The following is a 27,509-nucleotide window of genomic DNA, read 5'->3' on the forward strand; positions in this document are numbered from 1 at the left end:
GTATTTCAAACAGAAACCAAAGCAGGCCTAAATGAGCAAAATATATATATCCTATAAAATATATATATCCTATAAAATATATATATTTTAAAAACATGCAGAGAAATCTGCTATATGACATATAGCAGGTAAAAGTAAATGCTCCCCCTGAGCTGCTGCTATGAAGGTACTTTGCTATTCGAAAACGGCTTATTATCACAAGCATCCCCAGCAGCGCTGTAACATTTCTACAGATAAAGAAATATGCAAGTTTGTCAAAAATAATTTTTAATTACTTCTTAATTGCTAGAGAAAGATCTTTGTTTAAGGAGCTCAGAACACCACAAGTGAGCTGAGGGGTTGTATCCATACCAGAGCAGGGCATACTTGGATCTAACATCTCCGTTAAATACTGATTTGCATTAAGTACTCATTTGTGGTTTACCAGTAATTATTTAATTCCAAAAAAAGTTAGGAATAATCATATTTTCTTGCAAAGAAAAATAATAAAATTATATCTGGCATATAAAATACTGGGAGGAATATCAGTTAGACCACTGTAAAATTTTATTGCAGGAAGGGCATTTTAATAGTTATTTAAATAACTCTCCACTAAATATATATTTTTATATGTGTTCCCATAAGGTCACCCTGGACTACTCAAAATCAGTAAGAACTCTGAAATACCCGATATAAAAGTGTCCTGATAAATAACTGAAACACGGCCAAGTACCTTTGTGATTTTTCTCTCTCTGGACTGGAAGTGTTAGTCAGGATACCGCAAGTCCGCTCACAATTTTACTATTACTGGCATATTGTAATCACTTCTCTCATTAACTCATTCCAAAATAATTCTGAAGTATTTGGGGAACATTTGTAGAAAATGCCAGATTACAGGAATGGGTCGTGCAGTCCTTTCCTTAACCACTGAACAGCTCCAAGGGATCTCTTTCTTCGCATTATTCAGCAGATCCAGAGTTGTTCACTGCAGATCAAGGGAAGGAGTTTAAGGGTAATTCAATCCAAGCTGTGCGAGCTTGGAACTCTATTCGGGTGACAGTACCCATTTTTTGATAATTAATTTTGAGATCCAGACACTTGGCCTCAGGCCACAGGTGGGCACTGCTGGCATATCACATGCATCCCCTTAAGAGGAAGCAGATGGCAACATTACAGAGGTATTTATTATTTGACCATGACAACTTTTATTTTCTCAGCAACGCCCTTAAGGTGTTACGGTTTCACTTCTAGGAGGAAACGTAACTTGAAACAATGGAAATCTACTACTTCCATTTGTTCAAAAAGCAGCAGCAGCTCAGCTGCCCGCTGTGACCCCGTTAGACACCTGTGTTCAGTGTACCGCTGTGCTCTCCTAAGTGCCAATTTGCAAATGGCTTCTGGAAGATCCGTATGTTTTAGCTGCCCTTGGAATCATCAGGAATCTAACATAATGAACCGCGAGGATGTCTTCAGCACAGAGAAGATTTTTGTAACTTTTTTTCTGGTGTGGTAAAAAGGGTTACGAAGCAAGCTGTAGTACTAGCTCTGCAGGACAGATGTACCACGAACTAGAGAGCCAAGGAGCTGAAGATCGTTGCCCAGAGAGAAACGCAGCTCAGTTCTCCACGCTAGACACGAAGATGTGAAACGCAAGCGCAAAGGAAACTGGCCTCTGCGTGAGCAGAGAGTGTTGCAAAACAGCTGCTTCTGAAATCAGTGAAAAGGCAGCTGTTGGTCAAGACCCCTCACCACCACACGGTGCACATCTCGGTAAGGAACTGAAGGCAGCGACAGGACTTTCATTAGCTGTTTTAATCAGTGATAACACACAAGTGTCCAGGAGTCAATCCGTTTAGGTAATGGGTCCTTTAATTTTTAGCTATATTAATAAAAAAGTGATCCAATTTATCTGTTTCCTTATGGAGTAAATATTCAGGAAATTTAAGAAGCAAATACACCATATCCACGAATTGATTATCAATGTACCCATTATGATCTATATATTTGCACAGTATGAAAAATTGGTATCTTCATCCAAAATGCCAATGCTGGAAGAAAGGGGAAGCAATTTAGGAGAGGGAAAAAATTTCTCTTAAGTCAGTTATTAAAACTTCAAGCTTACCCTTATCTTCTCTGAGTGGGTTCGGGAGACGATCAAATCCATAGTTACTGTTAAACTCATCTAGAGGAACGACGCCAAGTCTTAACGTCGTCAACGCTTGGTTAACCAAAACATACAGTACGTCCTCCAAACATCCAGCTGAAAGGGCTGTGCAAGAGAAACTGCACAGACTACTAAAAGAGATTTATAAACAAATTATTAATGGTCACTTTGTATTAGCTTTGAGTTACCTACAGTTCTGAACAGACAAATACTCTCCCGCCTCTTCAGTTTAAAAAGTATTCCAGTTCAAGAATATAGAAAGTTTTAACATTAAGGCATACATACAGCTATGTTGTTTGCTTTCATTTAATAAAGATCAATTTACTCAAATACATGGAATGTTGGCACAAAACTAAAGCTCTTGTGGAACAGCTACCAATCATACACAAATATTCTGTGAGGTCCTCTTGACTTGCATTTCTCTGATAGATACACCACAAAATGGCTTGAATAATACAAACTGAATGCTGGATCAAATCTCTAAATAATAAGTAGCAGTTAAAGTAAATGGTTTGCTTTATTTGTAAATTATGTACAGAATACATTTTTATTTTTTTTAATTACGACGGAGCAGGAGAAAGAAGACAGCCATAATTTCCAAAGGGTGCTGCTTCCTTCACCTGCTGGAGATGACATCTTTCTCTGAACCGATGTACAAAACCAGTTTGGATTTCCTCGGTTGCTGGCACACAGTCTGGAGAAACAGAGAACACTGCAGCCACGTTCAGCACTACCAGCTTTTTATATTTTCAGCAAAAGATTTCTGCTAAAACTAGTTTTCTTAGGAAAGTTTTCACAATCTTTTGAAAATAAAATCAAGACAAATATCAAGAAAGCTGTGGGCTAAGAAGGGCTTTACCTAACTAGCTATCAAATAACTAGGAATAATCTGAGATTTGGTCATTCAACTTTTACCTGTTTTACAAAAGCAAGTCTGAGAAGCTAAACTAATTGACCAGTTATGCAAGTACCAGAAAATTACGTTTTTTCAGTATGTTTGAGGACGATCTGGGCAATCTATCAATCAATAGAAAACTTGTCAGATTGATAAAACGTCTGTCAATGGATATTAATGATTAACATAGTACCAAGTAATCAAGTTAATGGTTAAAAAAAAAGAAATGAAGGAACTAGATATAAAACTGTTTGGTAACATGTATATTTCAGCAAACAAAGATGCTACTGGATGGTCTATGTTTTGGTGATCAGCCAACAAAGAAAATCCAACCATTTGCACATACTGAGTCCCAAACCCACAGTGAGTTATGATTTTTCATGTGAAGGCCTACTTTCGGTATCTTCCTCCTCTTCCTCCTCGCAATCCCCTTCATCTGTTTGCTGTTCCAGTTCCTCTTTTGTGATCATTTCAAAGTCGTTTCCGTTTCCACTACTGTGCTGGGACCTGTCGTCTTCGCGCCTGTCACTATCAGTGTCTGAATGTCGCTCTCCTCCCGAGCCGTCTGTTCCCGAGTTCCTCGTTGCTTCTGTTTTCCCATCCTCTTCTTCCTTCTTCTCACTATCTGATTTCTCCTCGCTGTCGTATTTTTGCTGCTTTTTGGATTCTGATTTTTCCTCTTTCTTTAAGTCTGCTTTTGGTCCTTTGTATTCGTGTGTGTACAGGGGCCTGAAGGAGTCAATGAATCCCACGTCTGCTGTGAGGTTTGGCAGGAACCAGAAGTGATGCCTTCCTCCAGTGATGAGCCAGATGATAAGGAAGAGGATGCAGCGAGCTGTATAAAAAAAGGAAAAGGGAAATTTGGGGTTGTATTGTAAACACCCACAGCGTACAACTATGGTGTAAGAGATGTCCACTACTAACACCCACCCGAAGCCAGGGACAAGGGGTGACCCTGGGGGAAAATCTCTCGTTCTGCAATAGCGTTGTGGAAGTTTGTTTTCACCGTGTCTCCCCTGCCCCATTAACCTTGTATCTATGATTTAGCGCTTAATCCCCTTCTGCTAAAGAAATACAAACCCAAGAAAGCTTTAAAATCCTGGTAGCACCATTCTCGCTACTGATTCTGTTCTTACACACAGTTCTTGGGTTTGTTTTGCTTTTTTTATTATTTTATTTTTAAACAGGGGCCGTAAACAAATCTCCACTATCCAGGAAACACCAACAGGTGACAGACGCGAGCCTGCGCTTTCTCTGTCTGCGGCACAACTCTGACACCCGGTGGCCAGGAAGGAAATCCACGCACGGGATCGGCCTGGCCCTTGCTGGCAACGGCGAGACAGTGACCCATCTCGGACCGCCTTTAAGAAGCAGGCAGCGTCTCCGCTCTTAGACTTCCCCTGCTGATAAAGTGACGATGACCGACACTTACCGACGGCAAGAAGAAGAATACTGGCGACAAAACAGCCCGCGCCTACACTGAGGTAATAAACACCAACACGCATTTCTGCTGGCCAGAGCGGGAACAGAGTTGCAGCTATAACAGCAATCACTAAATAGAAAGACAAGGAGAAAAGCATGAGAAGCACGATGAGTTTTTCCTGCTACGTGCATAAAGGTTCTAGACATACCATTTATTCAAGGTACTGGCATTGCATAGTGTGAGTTACTGACAGTATTTTGGACCTTGCCGGGTCCCCCTGCTCCTGTTCTCATACTCATTCCACATCCAGCAACTCTACAGCGCTGCACTTAGTCACCAGAGCAGAGAGAGCACCTCTGAGGAGAGGGGTTTGCACACACACACACAGGGGAGCGGGGAGCTGCCTGTAGCCAGCGCAGCAGGACACAGGCGCAGGGTGATCATGGTGGCCCCAAGGACTGGCCAAAGGCCTGACTATGGCCCCAAGGGATGATCCGGATTCTCAGGAAAGGTGGTTCTCTCAGGGCAAGGACTGGAAGGTACAGCTCAAGGGCAATACAACAATCTGCTAGCTCACTGATGTCAGTTAACATCAATACTAATTTAGATTAAAAAAATAAAATTAGCCAACTAAGCTTACTCTACACAAATACAAATTCTAGGGTCAGAAAAATACCATTATAGTTTAAAATAATTCCTTTAACATTTTTCACATTTTTACGTAAACCACATTTGCCTATTGGGCAACTTGTTAGTTTAAAACAACAGCAATTAACAGCTTGCAAAGCTTGTGCAAGTTCAGACATTGGCTACAGCATGTTTCAGGTTTGGTTTTGTTTGTTTTAAACACCTGTAGCCCCTCCACCCTGAGATCAAAATTCAATAATATGACTGGTGTCAAATCATGCTGAAACTGAAGAGCAAAACTTTGCGCAGAAAAGAGACAAACCTTTCCAAGGAGAGACAGGCCTGTTGATACTACGCCTACATTTACCATGTGCTCACTAATATCTGCTCTTACTTACCAAGTACAAGTCCCATGGCAAAAGTTTTAAAGTGAACAGGGTCATAGATCCACACATACACCTACAACAGAAATAATCTGGTTTACGCTTGGAAAATAAGCTCGCTGATAAACGATTTCACTTATTCCCTCACCCAAACGCTTGCTGCTGTGCTGTCGGGCCCTGCACCGTACCAGGGCAGGGCCGCGTGTCGCAGGCAGGGTACACTTGGAACAGGTTTCTGCCAGCGGGAGAGGTACGAAAGGAGGCAACCAGCCCAGGAGCCGCACGCCTGCCTGCCCACACCACGGCCTTTGCTGATGATAATCTGAGCCTCGTGGCAGGAGGCTGAGGGACACTGTGCTGCTGGGGCAGGACACGACACAGCGCTGGGCAAGGCACTGGTGCTTCCAGCTGGGACGGGGAGAAGGATGGGAAGGAGCTTCCATACTGTGTAAGAAAACCAGTGGAAATCTGAGACTGAATCTCTCAGAGAATTACTTCATAAAAGAAGTTGCACCCAGAGAAACTTACAGGTGACGTAAAATCCTGGGGAAAACAATCAGACAGTAAAACTGATGGGTAAATGAAAGATTCAGAAACATCACTGAATCAAGGCTTGATTTTATCTTTCTTTATTAATGTTGTTCAGCATGAAGCCAGAAAAACTTTTGTAAAGAAAAAACGTCTTAATTCCCTTAAGAGAAAAAAACCAGACTGAACATATGGAACAAAGCAACCAGCTGCAATGCTCAGTTCAGCATAAGTCCCATTTGACGGCCTCAGATAAGTGTAACTGTACCCTCTGTTCCACAGCGCTGTTATCTAAATGTCCACTGTTGCAACACTCAGTACCAAACGCTTGTGCGAGAACTGTGGATCCCTTTGAATCAGATTTGCTCAGCCGTATTAAAAGAAAACCTTCTTGGTAAAGTGCAGGATTTCCTGAACTAGAAAAACAGGATTTTTTTTTTTCTTACCAAACTAAACAGTTTGAATCTTAGCTATTAACTGTAAAAAGAAGCTGCTGATTACTAGGAACCAGCAACCCTCATGGCAGATGTGTTAATAGGAGCTACCAGGAGGACAACTCAGCAGCAGTAAGACAGTTTTTCAGTGTGATGCAACGAGTATTTAATATTTTACTTCTCACAGGGTGCGAAAGTTGACTATAGGCAGGTGTAGCTCTGCTGCCAGTCAACCGTTCCGTGAGCTCAAACAAACTGGAGATGGTGACTGGTGACTGGGCAATAAGACAGAGTGTAATAGTCTGTGTTTGTAAGCACAATATAATGAAGAAAAAGGAAAACCAGCTCTAGTGTAAATATACAAAGATTGACTCTAAATTAGCTACTACTTAAAAAAAGCTCTTGGGAGTTGCAGTTCTTAAAATTGTCAGCTCATTAATACACAAAGAAGTAAATAAAGGATGTTAAGACAAGAAGTAAATACAGTTATACTGCAGACAGTACTGCAGCCTCATGTTGAATGTCACGTCCAGCCTGGTTACTCCATGGAAAAGACACCAGGAAGGATCAGAGGGAGGTGTGACTCCGTACCAGGCGGGATGAAACAGAGCAAGGCAGGTTGGGAAAGAACTAACTGAGAAGAGTAAAGATACATAAAGGAAGTACATTTTACACACAAGTGATTTATTTACATCATTCACTGCCAGGTGTGTTTTATAACCAGAGGTATGTGAGAATCTTGCGGGACATTCCAGTTCGGTGACACACAGCATCAACACAGGGCACAGTGTTAAAGACTTACCACTTAGCCCCAAATCTTAAAAGCACAAATATGACAGTACATTACAGAGCTGTTAAAGAATTAAATTCTTTGTCTTCCAGAAAAGCAAAATACAAAGAAGTATTTAAGACGACAATTCCAGTGGTAAAGCCAGGATGAGAATTCAGGCATGCCTTAGTGTCACCCACCTGCTCAGATCACAAAGTCAGGCAGCCTCTGGGTAGCAGGTATTTTTGATTTCCCCTCCTGTGATTGAACATCATGTGCTGAAAGGCTTCTGTTTGGTTAGAAACATTTCAGCACAGCGATGGCCACAGGATATCTGGGCTGGAAGGGATCTCAGGTGGTCTCTAGTCCACCCTCCTGCTCACAGCGGGGCCAGCTGCGAGGCCGGCCCAGGCTACTGGGGGTGTCACCCAGTCCGGTCCAACACCCTGTCACACCCCGAGGACAAATATTTCACCTCGTGGCCAGTAACACCTAAACAACCAGCAATTAAGTTTTCTTTTAGATTTTTTAAGTTGCTATCCTACATTTATCTCCCTCTAATCTCCTTGCAAGTATCTAAAAATCTGATGTTTCAAGATCAACCATCACATTGCCATTATTTTCTCTTTCAACGTGTCAAGAGTTTGCAGAAATCCAGTAAATGAACCTCTTATCTGGCAACAGCACATTGACACCGAAGTTAGAAAGTACCCATAAATCTTACCTCATTTCCATCCAAGAAAACTTGGTCTTCGTGTGGCTCAAGTTTAAATTTCCTCTTCGTTTCCTTTTTCTTGGGTGTTCCTGGGGTCTCATCCTGAGGACAAACACAAAATACATATATATTTTTTAAAAATTAAAAAAAAAAAGGGAGGGTTTTAATTTCTAGTATTTTAATATATATGGAGTTGGATAACTTTTCACAAAGTTAATATCATGTTTATACTTTTTAAGTAAAGATGCTTTATTGCCTCCTGTTCTCATTTATTACCAACTGGGTACCTCAAAAATTAAGGAAAACTGTAAGGAAAGAGAAATTTTATTTTTAATAAGTGTCTAAGGACTAGGCTATGACTTCAGGATTACATTCTGTCTTCAAATGGACAGCAAAGCTCCGCTGATATTAACAGAAAGTCTGCCCAAAGATCAAGAACAGAGTACCACACTTCATCATCTCTACCTTTATTACAGTTCTTTGGTACCTTGGTGCATATTCACCGCACGGGCATCCTTTCAGAACCAGCTCCTGCCTCTTTGTTCTCTCTCCTCCTCAGTCTCTTTTTGCATCTTGTGCTTCCTCTTCCCTGTTTCCTTCTCTTTGCTTATTTCTTTGCTTGAGATTAACTTTCTAATTTTTGTCCTGTGATGTTCAAGTTAGTACCCACTGGCGTATATAATCCGCTAAAATATCTGTTCAATAATTAATGATTAGTTTAAAAATTAACATTACATTTAATAATGTAACACTCCAGATGACAGGGAATCAGAGCAGTTCATAACTTTAATAATCAGCATTTTAAAGTACCTCCAGAGTTCGGTAATCTTATACTGGCTTCTATGTCCAGGCTGCCAGCAAGACTGTTTTGTTTATAATTATTTTATTTCTTCTGAGATCTCGATGTTTGTACCTGCAGACCATACCTCTCACTAAATCTGTTGTTAATTTTACTGAGGAGTGTCTGAATGAGAATAACTTTTGACCACTGTCCTACTAACTCTCACTGTATTTGTACCACTGTGTATGGAGGAAAACACACATCCCTTTGTCAAGTTTCTCACGCAGATTCCTAACATTTTAATTTAGGAATTCTGTTCTGCTAATAAAATAAATCGGGAATGAAAATGGGAACAAGCATGTGAAAATTTGTACAGTAATAATAGTCTGAACTTTAAAGAAAGTAAATAAATCAGAAGTCTGTGAAAACTAGGCATTATGCGGATGAGTAATGGAGCTGTCATACAGAAAACCGGCCCCTATTACAGAGCTATTTACAAGCACCAAATATCAAATATTACATTCCAAACATTCTTATTACCAAACATCGCAAAATTGTTTTTGTTTCGCATGTGCAGCTGCGCTGCTCTGAGATATCAGGTCACGTGCACATGTATCACTCTATGTTAACGTTCACTTGTACAGCACGTTGCTGCCCGCTGCAGATGAAGAGAAGTAGTTTTTGATTAACTCAGTCCACATTAGAAGATGACGAGGAACACAAAAGCCCAACTGAAGCCTCTTTTTTGATCTACATCAAAATCAGAACAACTCCAAAGATTTTTAAAAAAAGCCAAACCAAAACGAAAAAGCGCAGCTTATTTTAGACAAGAAAACAGGCACAAAAGGTATGCCACATTTCAGAACAAACCACCATATTTTTAAGCCAATGTCATCTTAACAATGGGATAATGTATTCTCTGTTACAGGTTTGCCTCTTCTCTTACAGACAGTACTTACCTTCTTACTCTCCTCTTTTTCACCATCCTTTTTCTTTTCCTTTTCTTTCTCCTTCTTAGTTTTTTCGTCTTTGCCACTTTCCTTCTTGCTCTTTTTCTCCTCTTCCTTCCCACTCTCGACCTTTCCTTTTTCCTTTTCTTTCTTTGTATCCTTGTCAGGTTTCATTTTCATCACTTTTAAGGCTCGATGAAAAAATTGTTTCTTCAGGAGTCTTAAAATGAAAAAGTTAAGTGATACATTTAAGTGTGGCTGCAATAACAATGTTTACACTCAATTATGTTATTGGATACCATTCTAGATTATCTATCTAATATAATCATCAATAGCCTGACTGAAAAACAGAGGTCACCATTATCTGCTCTGTTTACAACTAAATACACCAGACCTAATTATGCAGTCTCACCTCTTGCTTTGCTTTTTGTGTTCATCTCTTCAAAACTGGGTAAGCCCCATACTTTTCTGTGGCAGCATTTTGCATAGATATAAACAAATACACAAGATGTAGGACGGAGGAAGCCCCCAGGACAATTTAATTATCTTTCCCATTAATGAAACTCCATCCGGTATTTATTTTCAAGTTCATGTCAATGTATTTCATAGCAAGAATAAGAAAGTGGACCTATGGCTTATCGAGTTCCTTGGTAAGTGGTGCAAACATACCTTATAGCAAGTATTTTTATGGCCAGCAGGGCACGAGGATGTAGTATTTGGTAGTACTAAGGTTGTCACCAACAAGTAATATCCCTGAAAGGATCACAGCCAAATCCAGCATGGGGAGAACAGTACTGAATACCACTCTTCAGACCGAGAGGAAGCAGTGGGGTGTGAAACCCAAGCACTCTTTCCTACCAAAAATCCTGGTCCTATGCTCCAAATCGATCTGATTTGTCCTTGGTTTCTTTCATCTCTTGCTGCAGACCAAATCCGTATGCTGGACTGCTCATTAAGTTAGGAAAACTCGCTTAAGTGAGAGAAGTCATGCTACCAACTAAACTTATGTGCATGCTGACTAGCAAGCAAAGTTGTTTCAGGTATATAAAAAAAACCCTCCTTCAGACAACTGTTGACGTGGATTCTCTTTCTAGCAACAGAAAATCATGTGTTTGGGAGAAACAACTTCACAGCTGAAAGTTTTGGCGGCTCAGGTACTGAGCAACCCAGGGGACGGGTCTGGCCTGCAGGACACCTCTTTCACTTGCAGGAGCTGCCTCTACCTCCGATGGAATTAAAAAGACGGGATCGTGCAAAAACTGCTGCTCAGAGCCTGCAGCCATGACATCAGCACAGCCAACAGCCAGGTCCCGAAGCGGGGCAGACCTTGACATAACCAATGAAGTGCCGATTCCCGACCTGCTAACCCTCAGTAGATCTGCTAACAAAGTGCTATTGACGTAGCTTATTTGTGACAAATCCCCTCAAAAGAAAACTTACTGAACTTTGATCAATATGTAAGTGCACCGGGAGACCTTGTGTACTGGAGCAGCATTATGCGTTCAGTTAGTTCCTTGTTTTAAATATGCAACTCATGGATGCAATTGTCACGGGATGAAGCAGCAGGATCTGATATTTGTTTTTTGTTTGATAGGGCAGGTAAAACAAGCAATAGCCACACCAAGAGAGTTAAGGTACTTGTTTTTAATACCAATAAGAGCCTAAGCATCCTCTTATACTGAAGACACTAGTTTTATATTACGATGTTCCTCCATCCCTTCCAAAAGGCAAAGGAAGTAGACAGTGCTAATGTTTAAAACACTGAAAACAGCTTCAGTGACCAAAGGTGGCCTTAGCATTATTAGCAATACAGAGGCGAGCAAGAGAAACCAAACTGCAGACATGGTATGGTGACAAATGGATCACCAGGGCACAAAATGATACTGGTGATAAAAATCAGTGCCGGAGAACAGAGGGTTGAACCGATTCTCTTTGCATACTACACAGCCGTTCTTTACACTGCTGCAGCCGAAGGACTTCACCAACCATCGCCTCATCTGATGCTTTAGTAACTGAAGAACAAACACACAGACTCCTGTCTCAGTCCAAAGACTCTGGAAGGGAAAACTGACTCTTCTGTTTGCGTTAAAATAATGCTTTTTTCTAAACTTTCTTGAAGAAACCAGCAAAAGGATTAAAGTTCAAGCACAGAATCAGCCCTGCCTCAGCCCTGGAACTGGGGGAAGAATTTCACCTCGCTGGATGTTTATCTAAAAGAGGCCAGAAAAAAAGACTAAATATTAGCTGTATTTTTTCACTTCTAAGTAGCTTTCACAGAGGTCTCCAATTGTTGGCAGTCCTCTTAGACCCATGCGCCTGCCCCAGATGAGGTACAGTCAGAATACGCCATTCACCTAAACAATGCACTTGGAGTACACTAAGGAGCAGAGACGGGCCATTTGAGAGGCATAAATTAAACCTCCACGTCCAGCTTCTGGCAATGGGAAGGAGAGATTTGAGAGCTCTGATCCTACTAACTTAAAATAACTATAAAATTTAGGAAAATCGTTTTGTTCATCTTGCTGGCCCAAGCAGCATAATGAAAGCAGGAGAGAGTTTTGAGAATAAAGATGATGAAACTACATTGTTCCCATTTCTGGTGTGACACCCACAAACACGGTAATAAAAATACAATCTTTATTTTCACATAAATCCACAAATGTTTTAGAACACATGAAGCATAAGAGAAATTGGTTCCTAAATAACTAAGACATCTTGACAACTATATTCATTAATAAAAATGATGAATTAGGCCAGGTCATACCTGTTGCAGTAATCAACTACAGATTCTCGGTTTGTAAATAAAGCCTCTTCTCCTTTCTTTGCCTTTGCCCATTTAGAATCCAGGAGGCAATCCACAGCTTTTGAGGCTAGAGAGAAAAATGGAATTAAAAACGCACTAAAACTAATGACATTTACTTTAACATTTAGTCCACGTTCCTTGAACCACACCAACCAGTCAGTCAGTTCTGGTGATGTTCCACATCCTCTCAATCTTTAAAGTTAAGACTAGCCACTATTCTGAAATACAGCACTCTTGATAACTATAAACCTTTAAATCACAGAGCGAAAATTATTGTCTTTACTGCAGGCCGATAAGATTAATTTTATGGCTATCTAATGCCTAGATAAGTTTTCAAAACCAAACTGTAAGATCAGTACTTATTAGATAAAGCACTAATAATAAAAAGAGAACAGACCGCCACCCCCCACCCCGTACAATGTTAGAAGAAAGTTTTGTTCTCTGGTTAAAAGTAACCCTACCAATAAAATAATCAACTCGGTGGCCCATCATGTTGGTGGATTTTGTCGGACAGTTGAAACGCAAGTATTTAGCAACAGCCTTCTCCTCTTTGAATGGCTCACCGACCTCCTGCAATAATAAAAAGCGCAAAATTAATACAGTTTTAAACACATGGGAAAATAACTCATTTGGGGTCAAAAATCAGATATTGCAGTCTTCATTATTTTATGGCAATATATAAATAAGAAATAAAATGTAAAAGATGTGAAAATAGGTCAAGTAATTTTTCCCAAGAACTTTCTGTCTACATAAAGCAAAAAAGCAGGAATTCTAAAGTTAGGTGATCCGAAGGTAACAACTATGAACTTATTTAACAGCTCTGTGAAAAAGAGCAAGCTAAAGAAGGAACAGAGAGGAAAGCACCGGGCCCACGGAAAGCTGCTTAAGGCACACAAGCTTGGATGAAAACAGTTGTGAAGCTGAAAGCAAAGAAAAACAACAGAGTGAGGAACGAGCATGTACGAAATGACAGCAAAGGAGGCATATTGAGAGAATACAAAGCAGCCTGAGTTTCATGTGAAAGAGGAGAAAAACATGTTACAAAGATGAAAGACTTGTCTAGAAAATGTCAGTACCGCTGCATGACTACAAAACGACTTAAACTTCAAAGTACCACTGAGGAGATTTTTCCAACCTAGAGACTAGGGACATCAGTGTGAAGCTCAGCAGGATGGAGTACACAAACATCAAAACAGCTGTTTTAGAAAAAGGAAGCCCTTAGTCTGCACGCGTTCATAAATTCTGCGCACTTACCAACTTGCAGAGAGGTATCAGAATTCAAAGATACGTAAGACAAAAGGATGGAGATGGGCATTTTCAATTTTTTAAAATTAAGACCTAAAATTTGTAAGCAGGAAAGGAAGACCCTTCTAGTGTTCCTGCTTCACAAAAACAGATCTGAAACAAACATTTGGCATATTATACCGACTTAGGCAAACTTCCTCAAAATTTCTTTCCGTAAGAGTTCTTTTAATCAGTAAGGCTTAATTCTCCAGATCCCCCCAGCTACCCACAGATCAATAACTGGGAAACACATCTTTTCAGTCTGGCAGTGCCTTCTCTGTACCTATTCTTCTCATGCTGGCTGAAGAAATAGATTATAGAAGCCACAAAACAGATCGGTGATTTACAGGAATACATAGAATCCAAAGATTCTATTTAAAGACGTAATGTTCTTAAAGGTCAATAAACATGTACAACTTCCACTACCACTTTTAAGATGTATAATCATAATATCACAAGACGCACGTTAAGTGGCAATGCAAGGTCAGATAGATGTTGTTACACCAGTATAAAAACTTTAGATGGAGAGAGTTGTTAATTTTCAACAGTTTGCATGGCTAACTTTCAAAATCAACTGGTTAATGAATTATCCTTCTAGATGGGATTGCTGCTTTTCCTATCTGAGGACAATTTTAAAGAGAACACTGCAGACATAAGATATCCAAATTACCAAAAGCACTCCCTAGTTTGTTAGTTCTGAGATTACTAACATTTTTTTAAAGCCTAACGTCTTTATATGTATGCAGAAATATGCTCTCATACTTACCAGTTAGATGTTTTTAAAAACATGTGCCTAAATTAAGCCAGATGATCCTAACAGTCCTCATACAGATTAAATTAACTCTTTCTCCATGTTCAATCCCCCTCTTTTTTTTTTTTAACCAGTTTTAAAAAGCTGTATAAAACATCAGATAACGCATGGAAAACTATTCACTAACTGGCAGCACATATATGCACATAATTTATATACTGTGATTTGATGTCCCCTTATATGGTACAGTTGTACCAGTAATTGTAAGTCACTGATGATACTACCAAATTTGGTACCAAACCAGATTTGGTTTTATAGCAACAAAATGAGTTATAATGCACTTAGAGAACATGAGTGAACATGTACCATCGTTATCATATGGCACATGCGCTAAGGTATGATGGAGAGTGATGACTACTTGCAGCAATGGAGTTTGAAAATAATGCTATTTAATATTTCCTACCAACAAATTAAACTTGGAACAAGAACTCACAGGGCAAATGCTCTGCTTCACAGCACAGACTGTAAAACAGTCAGAGAAGCTACAGATATTTGCATCAGTGTTAATTCCCCCGCTAGGATTTTTTTTCCCTAAAATATTTATGATTCTGCTAGGTCATGTGACATGCTATACAGCCAGTGGCTGGCACCAGGAGATTTTTATTTTTTTTTATTGCTCCTTACTATCTATTGCTTTGTCCTTTTCTGTGTGATAGTTTCATAACATCCCAAACAAAAAAAGCTTCCCTGTGAGAGAGACTGACACAGTTTACCCAAGCTTGTTCTGAGAAAGTTTTCCCTGCAATTTAATCCCCATTTTTCATCCTATTTTCATCTCTCTAATTGCAGAGCCAAGCTTCTGTTAAAATATTAAAACAGATGATAGATAGAAAATAATATTAAATTTCACTATAAGGTAAAATCAACAAAAGCACTGAAAATTTCAGTATCTTAAGGACAACTTCTTAAAGATGCAGTTTAACCAATCTTTACGTTCGGTTGTAAAAATAGCCAAACACCAGGCATTTTAAGCCTCCTTATATACTTAGAAAAGGATTATACAAATGAATCAAAAGGTAGTTCTCAATAAATTATAAAGCTTTGAAACAAATGACACAGCATTAAAAAGCATATGGAAACTTTCTGATATTTAAAGTTTGCTTTTATAGGATAGGCAGAAAAGATTCAAGAAACATTTCAGGCAATATACTACTGGAATGTTGTAAAATGTCGTCTTAATTAAAATTCTATGATTAAACTGTTTTCAATTAATAAAAAATAGTATAGTGTCAAGCTTCCAAATACTTCTATTCTAGATTTTGTTTTAGACCCTTGCATCTACTTTAATTTTATATATCAAAAAAATGAATGTTGTCACTAGACAGCACGTAAAATTTAGGGATTTATGACCCCTGATAATTTACAAACTCTGGAAGAATTACATTAAAAATAAAATCCAGCCCAATCTCTTATTTATCTAGACAGAATTCTACCTACAGAAGGACAGGAAAAGCAGTGCTCAGCCTGCCTACTTATTAGTAAATGCACTGAAAGATTAAGATTTTTAAGAATAAGCCTCGAGCAGTCCTATCAAAATTCTGTCCTATATGAACCTATAAAATGACGTTGAGATTGTCAAACCCAGCAACCTTCCAGTCCCACTGAACTGAAAGAAAAACCCTCATCAAATTCACTTTTTACCATTATGTCCCAAATCAAAGTACAGCGGAGCGCATTCTGAACTTCCTTCAATACACTGATGTAGCTCCCATTAATTAAACCTAACTGGGATTGCAGCAGAAAAAGAGGCCTGTATATATTAAAAAAAACCCAACATCAGAACTGAGCTACTAAAACTAGTGTGTCCATGAGCTTCCTTCTCCTTCTCATCTCTACCTAAGTATGACTTATTCAGGTTCTCTTACTCCTGGAACCCTTCAATGGATGTCAAAAAGCCAGAGCATATTTGTGGTTTGAAATTTCACTCTTTTTCCTTTTTCCTCTTTGCATCACAATTGCAAGAAGACAGGCACGACCCAAGACAGGATGATTTCCCTCCACAACACTAATGTAAACAAGGTTTCTGGAAAATCAGAACAGAGTAAAGGATGACTATCGCTAACAAGACAAGCTATTTCATGTGCAGACAAATGCATTACAAGGATTTATGCTCCTGTTTTAAAGGGGTCATAAAAATTCTTTCATTTCAATAAAACGAATACCTAGTTTATTTCTTTGCTCTTACATCTGAGAACTTAGATTTTTCAGAACTCCGTCCCCCACAGAAGACTTCTGAAGCCTAATAGTTTGTACAGTTTTCAGATAAGGAAAGGAAGTCATTTAAGCACATTTGTCATGCACAGCCTGTTCTTCAAGCTGAGAGGCTATGTCAAAAATTACACTGTGTCAACCCATGTTCCATTCCTCACACCTCTCCTCACATTGTAAGGACACCACCACTGCATTAGCGTTATCTTCTCTAAAGATGGTCTGAGCACATCAAAGCTTGGGTTGAATCACAAGATTATCTTTTTCCCTTCTCTGTTGACTCTCAGGACCTTAGACTAGAAGATGTTCTGTGGCAGGGGAGCGGGTACTCCTCATCCATCCTGCTGAAACATTTGTACTTCGCCTAAAATAAATCAAGGTGCAGTAGGACAGAGAAAAAAGCACACAAATTAGCATGATTCGATAGATCACTGGGTGGGAATGGGTAGAGGGAGAAACAAACACATTCGCGTTTTAGGATTTGCTCTTAGGACTCCATCTATATTTTCTTCAGTGACTAATAAGCACCAAATTGTCCCACTCTTGCACTGATGACCAGGACATGGATTGCCTGAGGTCTCTTAAAAGAAACTGTGGCAGAGCCATGCAGAGAAACCAGTTCTTCTGGATTACCGTGGCTGCGTGCTAGCCACAAGACATTAACTTTTCTTTACAGAAAGACATTAACACATATTTTTTGTCCTATACACATCCTATAAAGTATTTGTTTTCTTCCTTCTTTCTTTTCAGCTATCACTACTGTTTTTGAGCAAAAGCTGCATACATACCGAGTTCTAAAACACATGCCAAAGGAGCAATGTACAGTACTTTGAAGCTGAAACGTGCCAGCTTCACTCTTCTAACTTTAGGCCAGTTGTTTCGACTTTTTTCCTTCTCACCTCCAAAAATGTAACGCAGATTTTCAAAACAGAGCAATTCTTCTATTACTGACACGTGGGGCTGCTACTTTTAATTCCTATTTTTCTGCTTTTTTTCCCCCCTTAATCTCTGTTTCTTCCTCCTCTATCACCTGATACCACTCATTTTCGAAGAAGTTGTTTAGCCATTCTTCTTTGTTATCATCCCACTCAGCTTTACTAGAACTTATGAGAAAATAAAGACAAACAGGCAAGCTGGATTAAAGTCTGTGTTACTGGAAAACCTTTGCATTGCTGTTTCTGAAGATCCTTTCCATACTCATTCACAAAAAACTGTACCACAGGAAGCAGCAATGCAGCTGTTGCACATTTTCCATCCACCAAAGCCCAAATCAAGACACAACAGAACGGCAGGGTACAACAGCTAATACTGATTAGTAGATGTCCTTCATCAGGAGAATCTCAACACCTGAGAACAGTGACTCAAGAGAAAAAAAAGCTACAAGGAAAGTACGTGTCATTAATGGCATGTATACGGCATTGATGCCACCTCAGCCATCAATTTGCAGTGAGACATTTGCCTAAGAACTGTTTTCTCTGTTCATAAGAGCAGTATTAATATGCATTAACATTTCTAGAATAGAGGACACAGTACTAAGGTGCTATGCAAGTGCTATTAATCGCAACACAAAGATAAACAAAACTTCACATGGGCAGAATAAAACTGTGCACAATGGAATCTGGCCAATGTAATTAAAACTTAATGCCTACTTAACAGTCAAATTGCAGACCTGCCAACAAAGTGCCACGTGTTACCCAGCTGAAAGCTTGTCAAAGTAACCAACTCTGAAGATTTTGTGCTTAAGTGAATATTTCAGGATACGTATAGAACTGTATTTTTTTCCAAGAAATGAAATAGCTTTGATCAGATTGCTGGAGTAACAGGCATTCAGACATCTCCCATCTTTTGAGATGTATCTGTCTAAAGAAAAAATATTAAATTATGCATTAGACAACATATGTTGTTTTTTCTTTTAATAAGTTCTTTAGATACAGCAAGCATTCTTGATTCCAGAAACTTGAATCATGTGGGGCCCCACTGGCTCCAATCTGCATCCTACAGACTGGTCTCTTTTCACTACTGCAGGTCTGAAGTAATCTCCACATCAATTACACTCAAATTACAGGAATGACACTTTGAAAACTTTACCTCTAAAATGTCTTTATTCAAACTTTTGAAATTAAGATTTCTGCAACCTCCATAACTTTCAGCTTGTCGCCAGAGGAAGAGTCTAAACTACGCAATACAGGTTGGGCAATGTGTCTTTTTAGGAAAATGCAGTCTATAAAACACATCCTTCCTGTTATCACTTCCGATGGACAACATAGAAAGTCAGTCTGACAGAACGTTGAAGCATTTTATCAAGACTTTTTTTCGTGTGTAGCTAGCTGCCCTAACTACCATGATTCCAATCTCGATGGCAGATATGAAATCATATAACCATTATTCAGAACCTATTATTCTGTACACACAGTATTTGTAACTGAACTCTACTACACAGCCTCTTCTATAGCTAAATACACCGTCTCCTCCTAAGAACCTTACTCTTGTCAAGAAATACAGTTCTACTTAATGACAACAGAGTATTCTAATGTCAGACTTGCATATAGTATGAGAAACAGACCCTTTATTAAGGGACACCACCCTAAAATAAGTACACACTTCTAAAGCACTTGAAACACCTACAAATAAACACCCTTCACCTCAATTTAAAAGAAAAACTTGCAGCATTATCCTGAAACACAATAATCAGACTGTAACTATGCCAATAAAGTTCAAAAAGCTTAAAAAAAACCAACCCAAAACCAAATACCAAGAAAAATACATATTGTTTTACTCACTGACCAATTAAGAACAGCCTCTGGGCATTCAACAGTATTCTTTGTTCCCCCTCTTGTCTTCCTATTGTTGTTGACATACACTGGGAAACTACTAAGATGCAATTTATCTGCATAATTATATCACAAATTTAGGCCACAATCTTAAACCTTAAGTGTTAACGCCCAGACATCGATTTAATTACTAACAATACGGGAAATACTTTTACTGACAACAGGCTGGAAATTAAGTGTGTGCTTAAGTGCCTGCAAGACCACAGCCTTGGGTATTATACACAACATTAAATTACATTTAATTTGGATTTCACAGATGCTTCACTGAGCTATTGTCATCCTTGGTAAGGGACTGTCTATAACGATTATGAAATAACAATAATTCTGTAATGTTTTACGATAATTCACTGAATGTCTGTGATTGATAAGGCTTGCTTAACAAGATTCTGATTAATTAACTCTTTCCATTCCCCCCCCCCAGTAATCTGAATTAAAGGGGAAAAAAGGAACCATGAAAAGTACAGACACATCATCTTCTATGGGGAAAGGAAAGTGGGCTGGGAAGGGAAAGGTACAGAAAGGAGAGCAGAAAGATGACATATGCAGTGTACATTGTTGAATGGCTCTATGATTTCTCTCGTGAATATTATCTCCGCTTACAGCAGAACAACAAATCCCAAACAAACACTATTTAGGCTTAGGGTTAATAATACATCACAGTAACAGGCATTATAGGAACTGGTGCTATAGCTATGCCCAACATGCATTAAAAAGTCTGTAAAACTCACTGTTAAAGTCATACATTGAGCAGTCTAGACCTCCCCAAGTAAGTGAAAAATACCTAAACGGACTTCACTTTACCTTTAAATGACACCATAGAATTATCACTACATTTTAACACGATCTCAAAGCTGATTAGGTCTATTTTTAGACGCGGTTGTTTGCTTATATTTCCTAAAAACAAATTTCCTTTCCTTACCGCATCATTTCCTGGCTGGGGCACGTTTGTTTTTAAGATGCTTATACCATCTGTCCCATGTCTTTTGCTTACGAATGGCTGGAAGAGACACGCTGGGTGTCAGCTCCTGGCTAAAGTGGCTGCTCGCCTGGGTATTCTGAGTGTCGTTATACCACACTAAGCTATTGTTCGACACTGGTAACGGGTGAGAGCCTAATACGGTGATTAAAAATAGGTTAACAGCTGGAAATCTCCAAGACGACGTGCTTTTGAGGGCGCAGACGCCGGGCCCTCGGTTACCGGGAGGCCGGACGGCCCGCCGGCTGCCCCTCAGCCCCCGCCGGTGCCTGGGGGCCCGGGGACGGCGGAGCCAGCGGCACCCCGGAACGCCCCTACCTCCGCCGCGCAGCGGGCTCCGGTTTTTCTCTCGGTATTTACGAATTTGCTAGAAAATTCTGAGGAAAACCTGCGCCAAGCCGGGCTTTTACTGAGCACCGGTGCGGCGCTCCCGGCGCCTGCGGGGCTCCCGCCGCCCCGGAGGCGGCCGAAACCAGGGCGCTTCCCTCAGCGCCGGCCACACAGCACCGCCCGCCGCCTCCTCGCAACGGCACGGCGTCGGGGAGGGGAGGGAGGCCGCAGAACCGGGGAGGGGGGAAGCCCCTCTGAGGGGCGACCAGGCCGCCCGGAGAAGCCGGGCCGCCCTGAGGACGCGGAGAGGGACCCGCCGCCCAGGGAGGGGGCGCGGGCCGGGCAGGGAGGGGGAGGCTCAGCTACCTGGATCCGCTTCCTGTGCCTCCGCCGCTCCGCCATGTTGTCCCCGTCTGCTCCGCCGGTGACGTGGGCCGGGGCGTGGGGAGGGGGGGCGGCGGCGGCGGCCTCGCGAGAGGCGGCGGGAACCGGCGAAGGGGCGGGAAGGCCGCGCCCCCTCAGCTCCTCACCGCACCTGGAGACAGAGGCGCCGCCCGCCTCAGCCTCTCACTGCGCCCGGCCGCGGCGAGGCGGGGTCAGCCCGCTTCGGCGCCTCAGCCTGCCTTGGCGCCTCAGCCCCACAGCGGGCCCGGCGGCAGGGGGGCTGCCCGTCCCAGCTCCTCAGCCCGCCTCGGCGCCTCAGCCCCTCACCGCGCCCGGCGGCGGCGGGGCCTCAGCCCGCCTCGGCGGCCGGCCCTTGCCTCGCCTCAGCCCTCTCGCCGGGCTGTTCCTCTGAGGGAACGCCGGGTCTGGTGGGCAACCCCAACCCCGGTTCAGAGGCATGGCTGCCCGCCCGCCAGCCGGGTTGGGCCCCCGTCGGGCTCCGCTACAGCAGTCTGGTTAATGAGAAACTCCCCGACGGGGAGATGGCAGCCTCTCCTGCTCCTGTGCCCGGGCTTCACCCTGCCGTGCTCGGGCCCCAGAGTCTAAAGTCCGACTCCCAGATCGGTACTGAGGCATCTCGCTGGCCGGTTCCTTCGCAGGCAGCCGGGACTGCACATCATGGCCTACCCAGGGATGGGGGCAGCGATCCAGCCTGGTCCTGGCCTCGCTTACCCACAGGCTGGACAAAGCCAGGGCGTCTATCGGTCCATTGGTGTCGGAAGAGCTAGCCTACCCCGCTGGAATAAAGGTGCTCCAGCTCTGTGGCAGTAAAAATTTATATTTTTAGTTCTGATACACCTAAATAGGATGCTAGGCCTTAAGAGACGCCTGATGTAACAGGCCTTTGTTTGTTGTTACCTGATTAAACACGGGCTGATTGCTCAGGCCTTATCGTATGCCTACAGAATTCGATTCAGAAAGCAACCCATATGGAGTGAAATGGCCTTTTGTCAGTGGTTGTCCCGCATGCTTTCACTGTGAGGTCACTCGAGTTAGCAAAGCGTATAATGGTTTATCCTGGCTCCATGTTTGCAAACCACACCCTGGCACTTTGGGATGGAAAAGTATGTGCAGCGCTGTATCATCTTGTCCAATCCTTTCAAATCTTGTTGCCCCTTCCTACGATTTTGGAACCTCTCAGATTGAAAACTAGGTAATTAAAAACCTAAAATTTTTTCCAGCAGCATATTTGCCCCTGAGTCACCATGCCAGTTTTTGTGTTTTTTCTGGTACGATGTCTTTTTCTTTTGAATGTTTTCCTCTTGCTGTTGCTGGGCAGAAAATCTATACGAGTTACAAATTAAGCTGACTGACTGCAGAGCAAAATGAACTATAAAAGTATAATTAAAAAATAAAATTGTAGGTATAGGGAATTAAAGTTTTTATGATTACAATAAAACAAAGCCTTGGTAAAAGTAGGTGAACTGCATTTATTCGAAAATACATTTTTTGGGTTGGCAATCATTCTAACAGTTATTTCATGTGCTTAATTTACAGTAACATAAAAGCACATTTGAAATGGAGGCTTTCTTGCGGAAGAAGTTTTAGTCATCTGTAACTTATGGCTTGCTAATAATACACAATGCCTGCAGTAAAGGTTTTAGCCCAGCATAGCTCAGACCCTCTCAGCTGTCCCTGCACAAGCTGAACTTCAGCCAGGAAACTCCTCCCTGCTCCATGGGAGAGGCTGTTTGGAACCATGCTCCTCTTTGCTCTCTGCCCTCCTTGTGAAGAGCAGAATTGCCTCGTGATGGGTCTTGTTCCAGATCATCATCCCTCATACCTCTACTTTCAGGCTTTTTTGAGACCTTATCCCATATGCCTCCTGTTTCTCGGAATAAACCCATCTTTAATGCTTAGCTCTTCATTTTGTGTTGGGTTTTTTTTGCATGGTATATTATCTGCAGTACATCAAGCTGTTTGCTGCCAGAAAAGCACCTTGCATTTCTGGTTAATCTCTGTTTTCTTTTTTTTTCCCCCAGGATTTTTCACTAATTTGCAGGAGCTCTTCCCAGGACAGCTGGGTGTGCAGCAGCAGATTGGTGTGCAGCACAGGGAGCAAACCGATCACTTCAGGCAGATCTGTGGAAAGGACCGAGGGATGGAAAGTGGTCCAGGGAATGTGTTCTCCAGTCTGAGGCACTGGATGGTAAACTTCCTACCGCTACAGAGCACAGAGCCTATCAAGACTGAACGTTAATGGGACAGGCTTATTTGCAGTCATCAGTATGGCAGGAGAACAGGAGAGAAGCAAGTGGCTGAATCTCAAAAAAGCCAGTGAGTGGAAGTGAAGGTTCAAACTGATTGCGTTTAAGGTTAGTGTCCATGTCAGCTGTAGGGCAGGCTGCAAAAAGAAGCATTTCAGAACCATGCAGTAAAGTTACAGCCCCTTAAGGGCCAACTGCCATGTTGATTAGAGTAGGGTTTCAGAATCATGGCCACTTAAATTACTGTTGTGAAGGATATTGCATGCAAGTGGAGTGGTTTCCTTTTTCGACTGAAGCCAAACCGACAGCATTTCATTAGCTTCTTTTTCCTCCTCCTCCTCCTCTTTACCCCAGTTATGTGATCTAATATGGCAGTATGGATGCTGGAAACTTAGTTCAAAAAACAGCTGGATACATTCATGAAACAAAAATGCATCATGAGCTACTAAATATAAAAACCACCTCTGGTTGTCTGCCTGATAGGTCCCTGGAGATAAAGGGAGTACTCTGAGATGTTTGCTTTGTTCTTATACTCTGCTTTAGGTATCCCTTCGGCCTCTGAGGCATGACACCAAGTGTCTACATGACACCAGAAAGGTCTTCTACTCTTTCTGGTACATATTTTCTTATACCCTTATATTCACTTATTCTTGGGAATTTATCAGCACTTTTGCTATTGGTAATCTCATTGTTTTGGGCTCAGTGTCTGTCGTCCTGGATCCATAAGACGATGTGGTCTTACCACTATGCCATAGTTAATATGCGCCAGAAGTGCAAGGCTACTCGTTGGCAATTGGATTACTGGCAAGCGTGTCACTAATTACCTCTAGAGTCACACTGCCTTCTGCAATACAGAAATTGAAGTGACACTAAAAGTCTCAGCAAGTGCCTGTTCTGCTGAACAAACCATTCACTTGTAAAAAGCTTCCACCGGACGCGTGGTTAATCCTTCTGGCTTTGGGAGGAGAGAGGAGAGAAAACAAATCACAATTACCTCAACTATTATGCTGACAGGAAGGAAGGAAAGAGCTTCCATAGAGGGATCCAAGGAGGATAGACAAATTCCCCAGCAATATTCTAGGAACCATGCAGGGTCTGGAGTGACCTCCCATTTAATCCAGTCAGTTTCAGCACTGAATATGCGTTCAAAGTATAAGGAATGTGGGCCTTGTACTGTACAGCAACACATACTTTCAAGGCAGGTTTAACTAAAATCCACCCACAAACATATGAGTCATTACTCAGAAGCACACTCTAGTGTAGACATATCCTGAGTCACTTCCATCTCAGAAGCTTATAAATATTGAGTTAGCCACTTAGCTTTTAATTTAGCAGAACAACAAAGATTCACTAGACAGATCTCCAGAATTATCTTTCACTAAGAAGCTTCTTAAATACTTCCACTCTCGCAAGTTTCTTTTCATTTCTATACAACTCAGAATTATTTGATACATATAACTTATAAAAAAACGTAGTTGAACTAAGAATTAATTTCCCCTGGTTCTGGTCCTTTTGTAATTAATTTAATCTATTTCAAATACCAGCTTCGCTCATTGCAAGAATACATTTTTATTTGAGCAATAACTGGTGAACTCTAATAAAGACGTAACTCTCCTGGTGCAGAGGGGCATATAGCTCTTCCTAAAGACCACCGTCAATTCTGCTGGTCCAGCAGACCGTGCTGGAGTCAGTGAGGATGTACCTGGACACATAAATCTGTTAAATGGAAAATCATCAATCCATTTTTTTTAAGAACCAGCTGAGGTTTTGGGGAAAAAAAAAAAGAAAAGGTTTGCTTGTATCTCTATTTTTGGCAGTGACAGGAGGGGAGGAGAAGAATTGTAATATTTAAGGATATAGCATTAGGAAAACAAATTGTTATTATTTTATAAAATAATAAATTTGTTGTTATGACTACAAGTATTTAAGATAAAAATATTTGTTATATAAAAATGCGATTCTTGAGATTACATATCTCCATTTAACAGATTCAACCAGAAGCCGGTGATTGCTTTACAGACCATCTTTCAGTGCAGACTGTTTAGAGATGCTGGAGGCCCATGAATCACAGACTGAACAGCGCTCTTCTCTAGCAGAGCTGTTTGAACCCTGTAACTGAAAGGTAATCAGCAAAGATGAAAACCAGATTGGCATGATGCTTTCTTTTTTTCCCCTTGGTCAGCAGTGCTTTTTCTGTTTGCTGTTTTGGTTGATTGATTTTTATTTCAGTAATCCACACACGCAGATGACACATATATGTGTTTTTAAATTTTGATAAAGCAAATCATCTGTTCACGTCTTTGCTGTACTGTGGGAAAAAATACTGTATCATTCTCTCTACAACACGGACAATAGGTTCCTTTTTTCTACAGTCTAGGTAAAAGACTTTGCATTCTCAACCAATGGGGGAATTGTTGATTCGAGAAGAACATGTGGATAATAGCAGAACCAATGTCTGCCTGGAAGAATACAGACTTAGCTAAACTTGGCAATGGGTCAAAGAAAAGAACTGCATAAAGGCCAAGAAGGCAGAATAATTCTTGTGGCCTTAATATAGGTGATAGTAGGAGCAAAGCCTTCCCAAAGAAGGAAAAGAGACACACAAACGCAAAGGCAGCAAGCAGCCCCCTCCCCCCCAAATAAAAAAGCCCAAAGAAACGAAAAAGAAGAGCTGAGTTTTTCCCTTACCATGACATGTATTATACTGAAATTGCCACAGCGGTATAGCTATAGCTATTTATTATAAAATGAAGCGCTTAATCAAAACCAAGCTTCACAGGCAGCAGAAACCTGATGAACACCCAGCCTCATAGGGCTGGCTTCTTATTCTCCAGTGAACGATAAAGGGCTTAGGACATTTATTATGCCATTATCAGAGGAAGGTAGCAAAACAAGAGCTGTATGTAGTTTTGGGTGCTTTTCTGTGAAATGTCTGAGGTTGAAGGTGACTCAAAACACTACATAACCAATCGACATTATATTAGGGTACTTGGAAAGTCTAAAATATGAGAAGTGTCTACTTAGTTTAAAAAATAGAGGTGCTTTTAAAAACTGGAGGTGGTTATATTTTCTGTTTCACACTCAAAGGATAAATTAACATTCTGAAAAACTATTTTGTGTAGGAATCACAATTGTGTAAGGTCTGAGAATACTGAGTTTCGTAAAGTCCATATACGGATATGAGTCGGTTTGAAATATCATCCCCTTGTGGACCTAGCTGCCCGTTCTTATTTTCATGTGCTTGATTAGGATGACTGCTTGACTTGGACCAGGTGTGAATTCTGCCTAACTGTTGCACATTCACAGCATTTTTTAAGAGATTTTTCACCTGAGGAATCAAGCAGAGAATTATCTGTTTAGGTCCGTGTGAATATGTATTCCACATCATCATTGTATGTAGCAATCATGAGGTAAGAAACAGGTTGTGGTGGGAAGGACAAGCCATTTATTCCTTTTCAGGACTTTCCTAAATCTCTTATTTATAGTACAGAACTATTTTGTTATATGTTTGTTATACCTTTTTATTTATCTTGTCTTTAACCTTGGCCCTATAAAAATAAAAAAAAAAAGAAATGGAAGTCCCTGTCCTTGGAAGCCTACACATTCAGCATAGATACAGGCAAAACCAGATACTTCTACACCATCTCATAAAAAACATTCTCTTCTTCATTAACTGCATCACTATTACAGACTAATACAGCAATAGATGTTAAGTGAAACATTTCTAATGATGCCACACATATTAAAATACACCATCTGTGTCCCATTACGACTTTAGTGGCATAGCGAAAAAGACAAATGCAGTGGTGGCACAGGCACCAGAAAGTCATTGAGTAGCACAGTTCTGCTGGCTCTGTTACATGTTTGTGCTTGCTAGTTACACCCCTTTGCAGCTGGAATAAGCATTAAAAGTCAAAAAAGAGCTTGTAGCTGCAGAGAATCAGTAAGGCCTCCATGTTTACATATA

At 41.0% G+C, this 27,509-nt stretch overlaps 1 protein-coding gene and 1 long non-coding RNA gene across 2 annotated transcripts; one reads left to right on the forward strand and one right to left on the reverse strand.

The window, feature by feature from the left end:
• Window positions 1-1,776: 1,776 nt before the first annotated feature.
• SEC62 (SEC62 homolog, preprotein translocation factor) lies at window positions 1,777-21,403 on the reverse strand. The gene is made up of 8 exons (XM_054206144.1): window positions 21,258-21,403; window positions 12,913-13,021; window positions 12,413-12,518; window positions 9,658-9,868; window positions 7,927-8,019; window positions 5,487-5,547; window positions 4,471-4,590; window positions 1,777-3,873 (listed from the first exon to the last, which is right to left on the reverse strand). Exons 1-8 carry the CDS (start codon window positions 21,291-21,293, stop codon window positions 3,407-3,409), a joined length of 1,203 nt encoding a protein of 400 aa, XP_054062119.1. The 5' UTR covers window positions 21,294-21,403; the 3' UTR covers window positions 1,777-3,406.
• Window positions 3,827-12,519, forward strand: LOC128911375 (uncharacterized). Its single transcript, XR_008467065.1, has 2 exons — window positions 3,827-3,940; window positions 4,226-12,519. It is a non-coding gene; the product is annotated as an uncharacterized LOC128911375 (long non-coding RNA).
• Window positions 21,404-27,509: the final 6,106 nt, after the last annotated feature.

The sequence above is a fragment of the Rissa tridactyla genome, chromosome 6, assembly GCF_028500815.1.
Source record: "Rissa tridactyla isolate bRisTri1 chromosome 6, bRisTri1.patW.cur.20221130, whole genome shotgun sequence".
Taxonomy (NCBI): domain Eukaryota; kingdom Metazoa; phylum Chordata; class Aves; order Charadriiformes; family Laridae; genus Rissa; species Rissa tridactyla.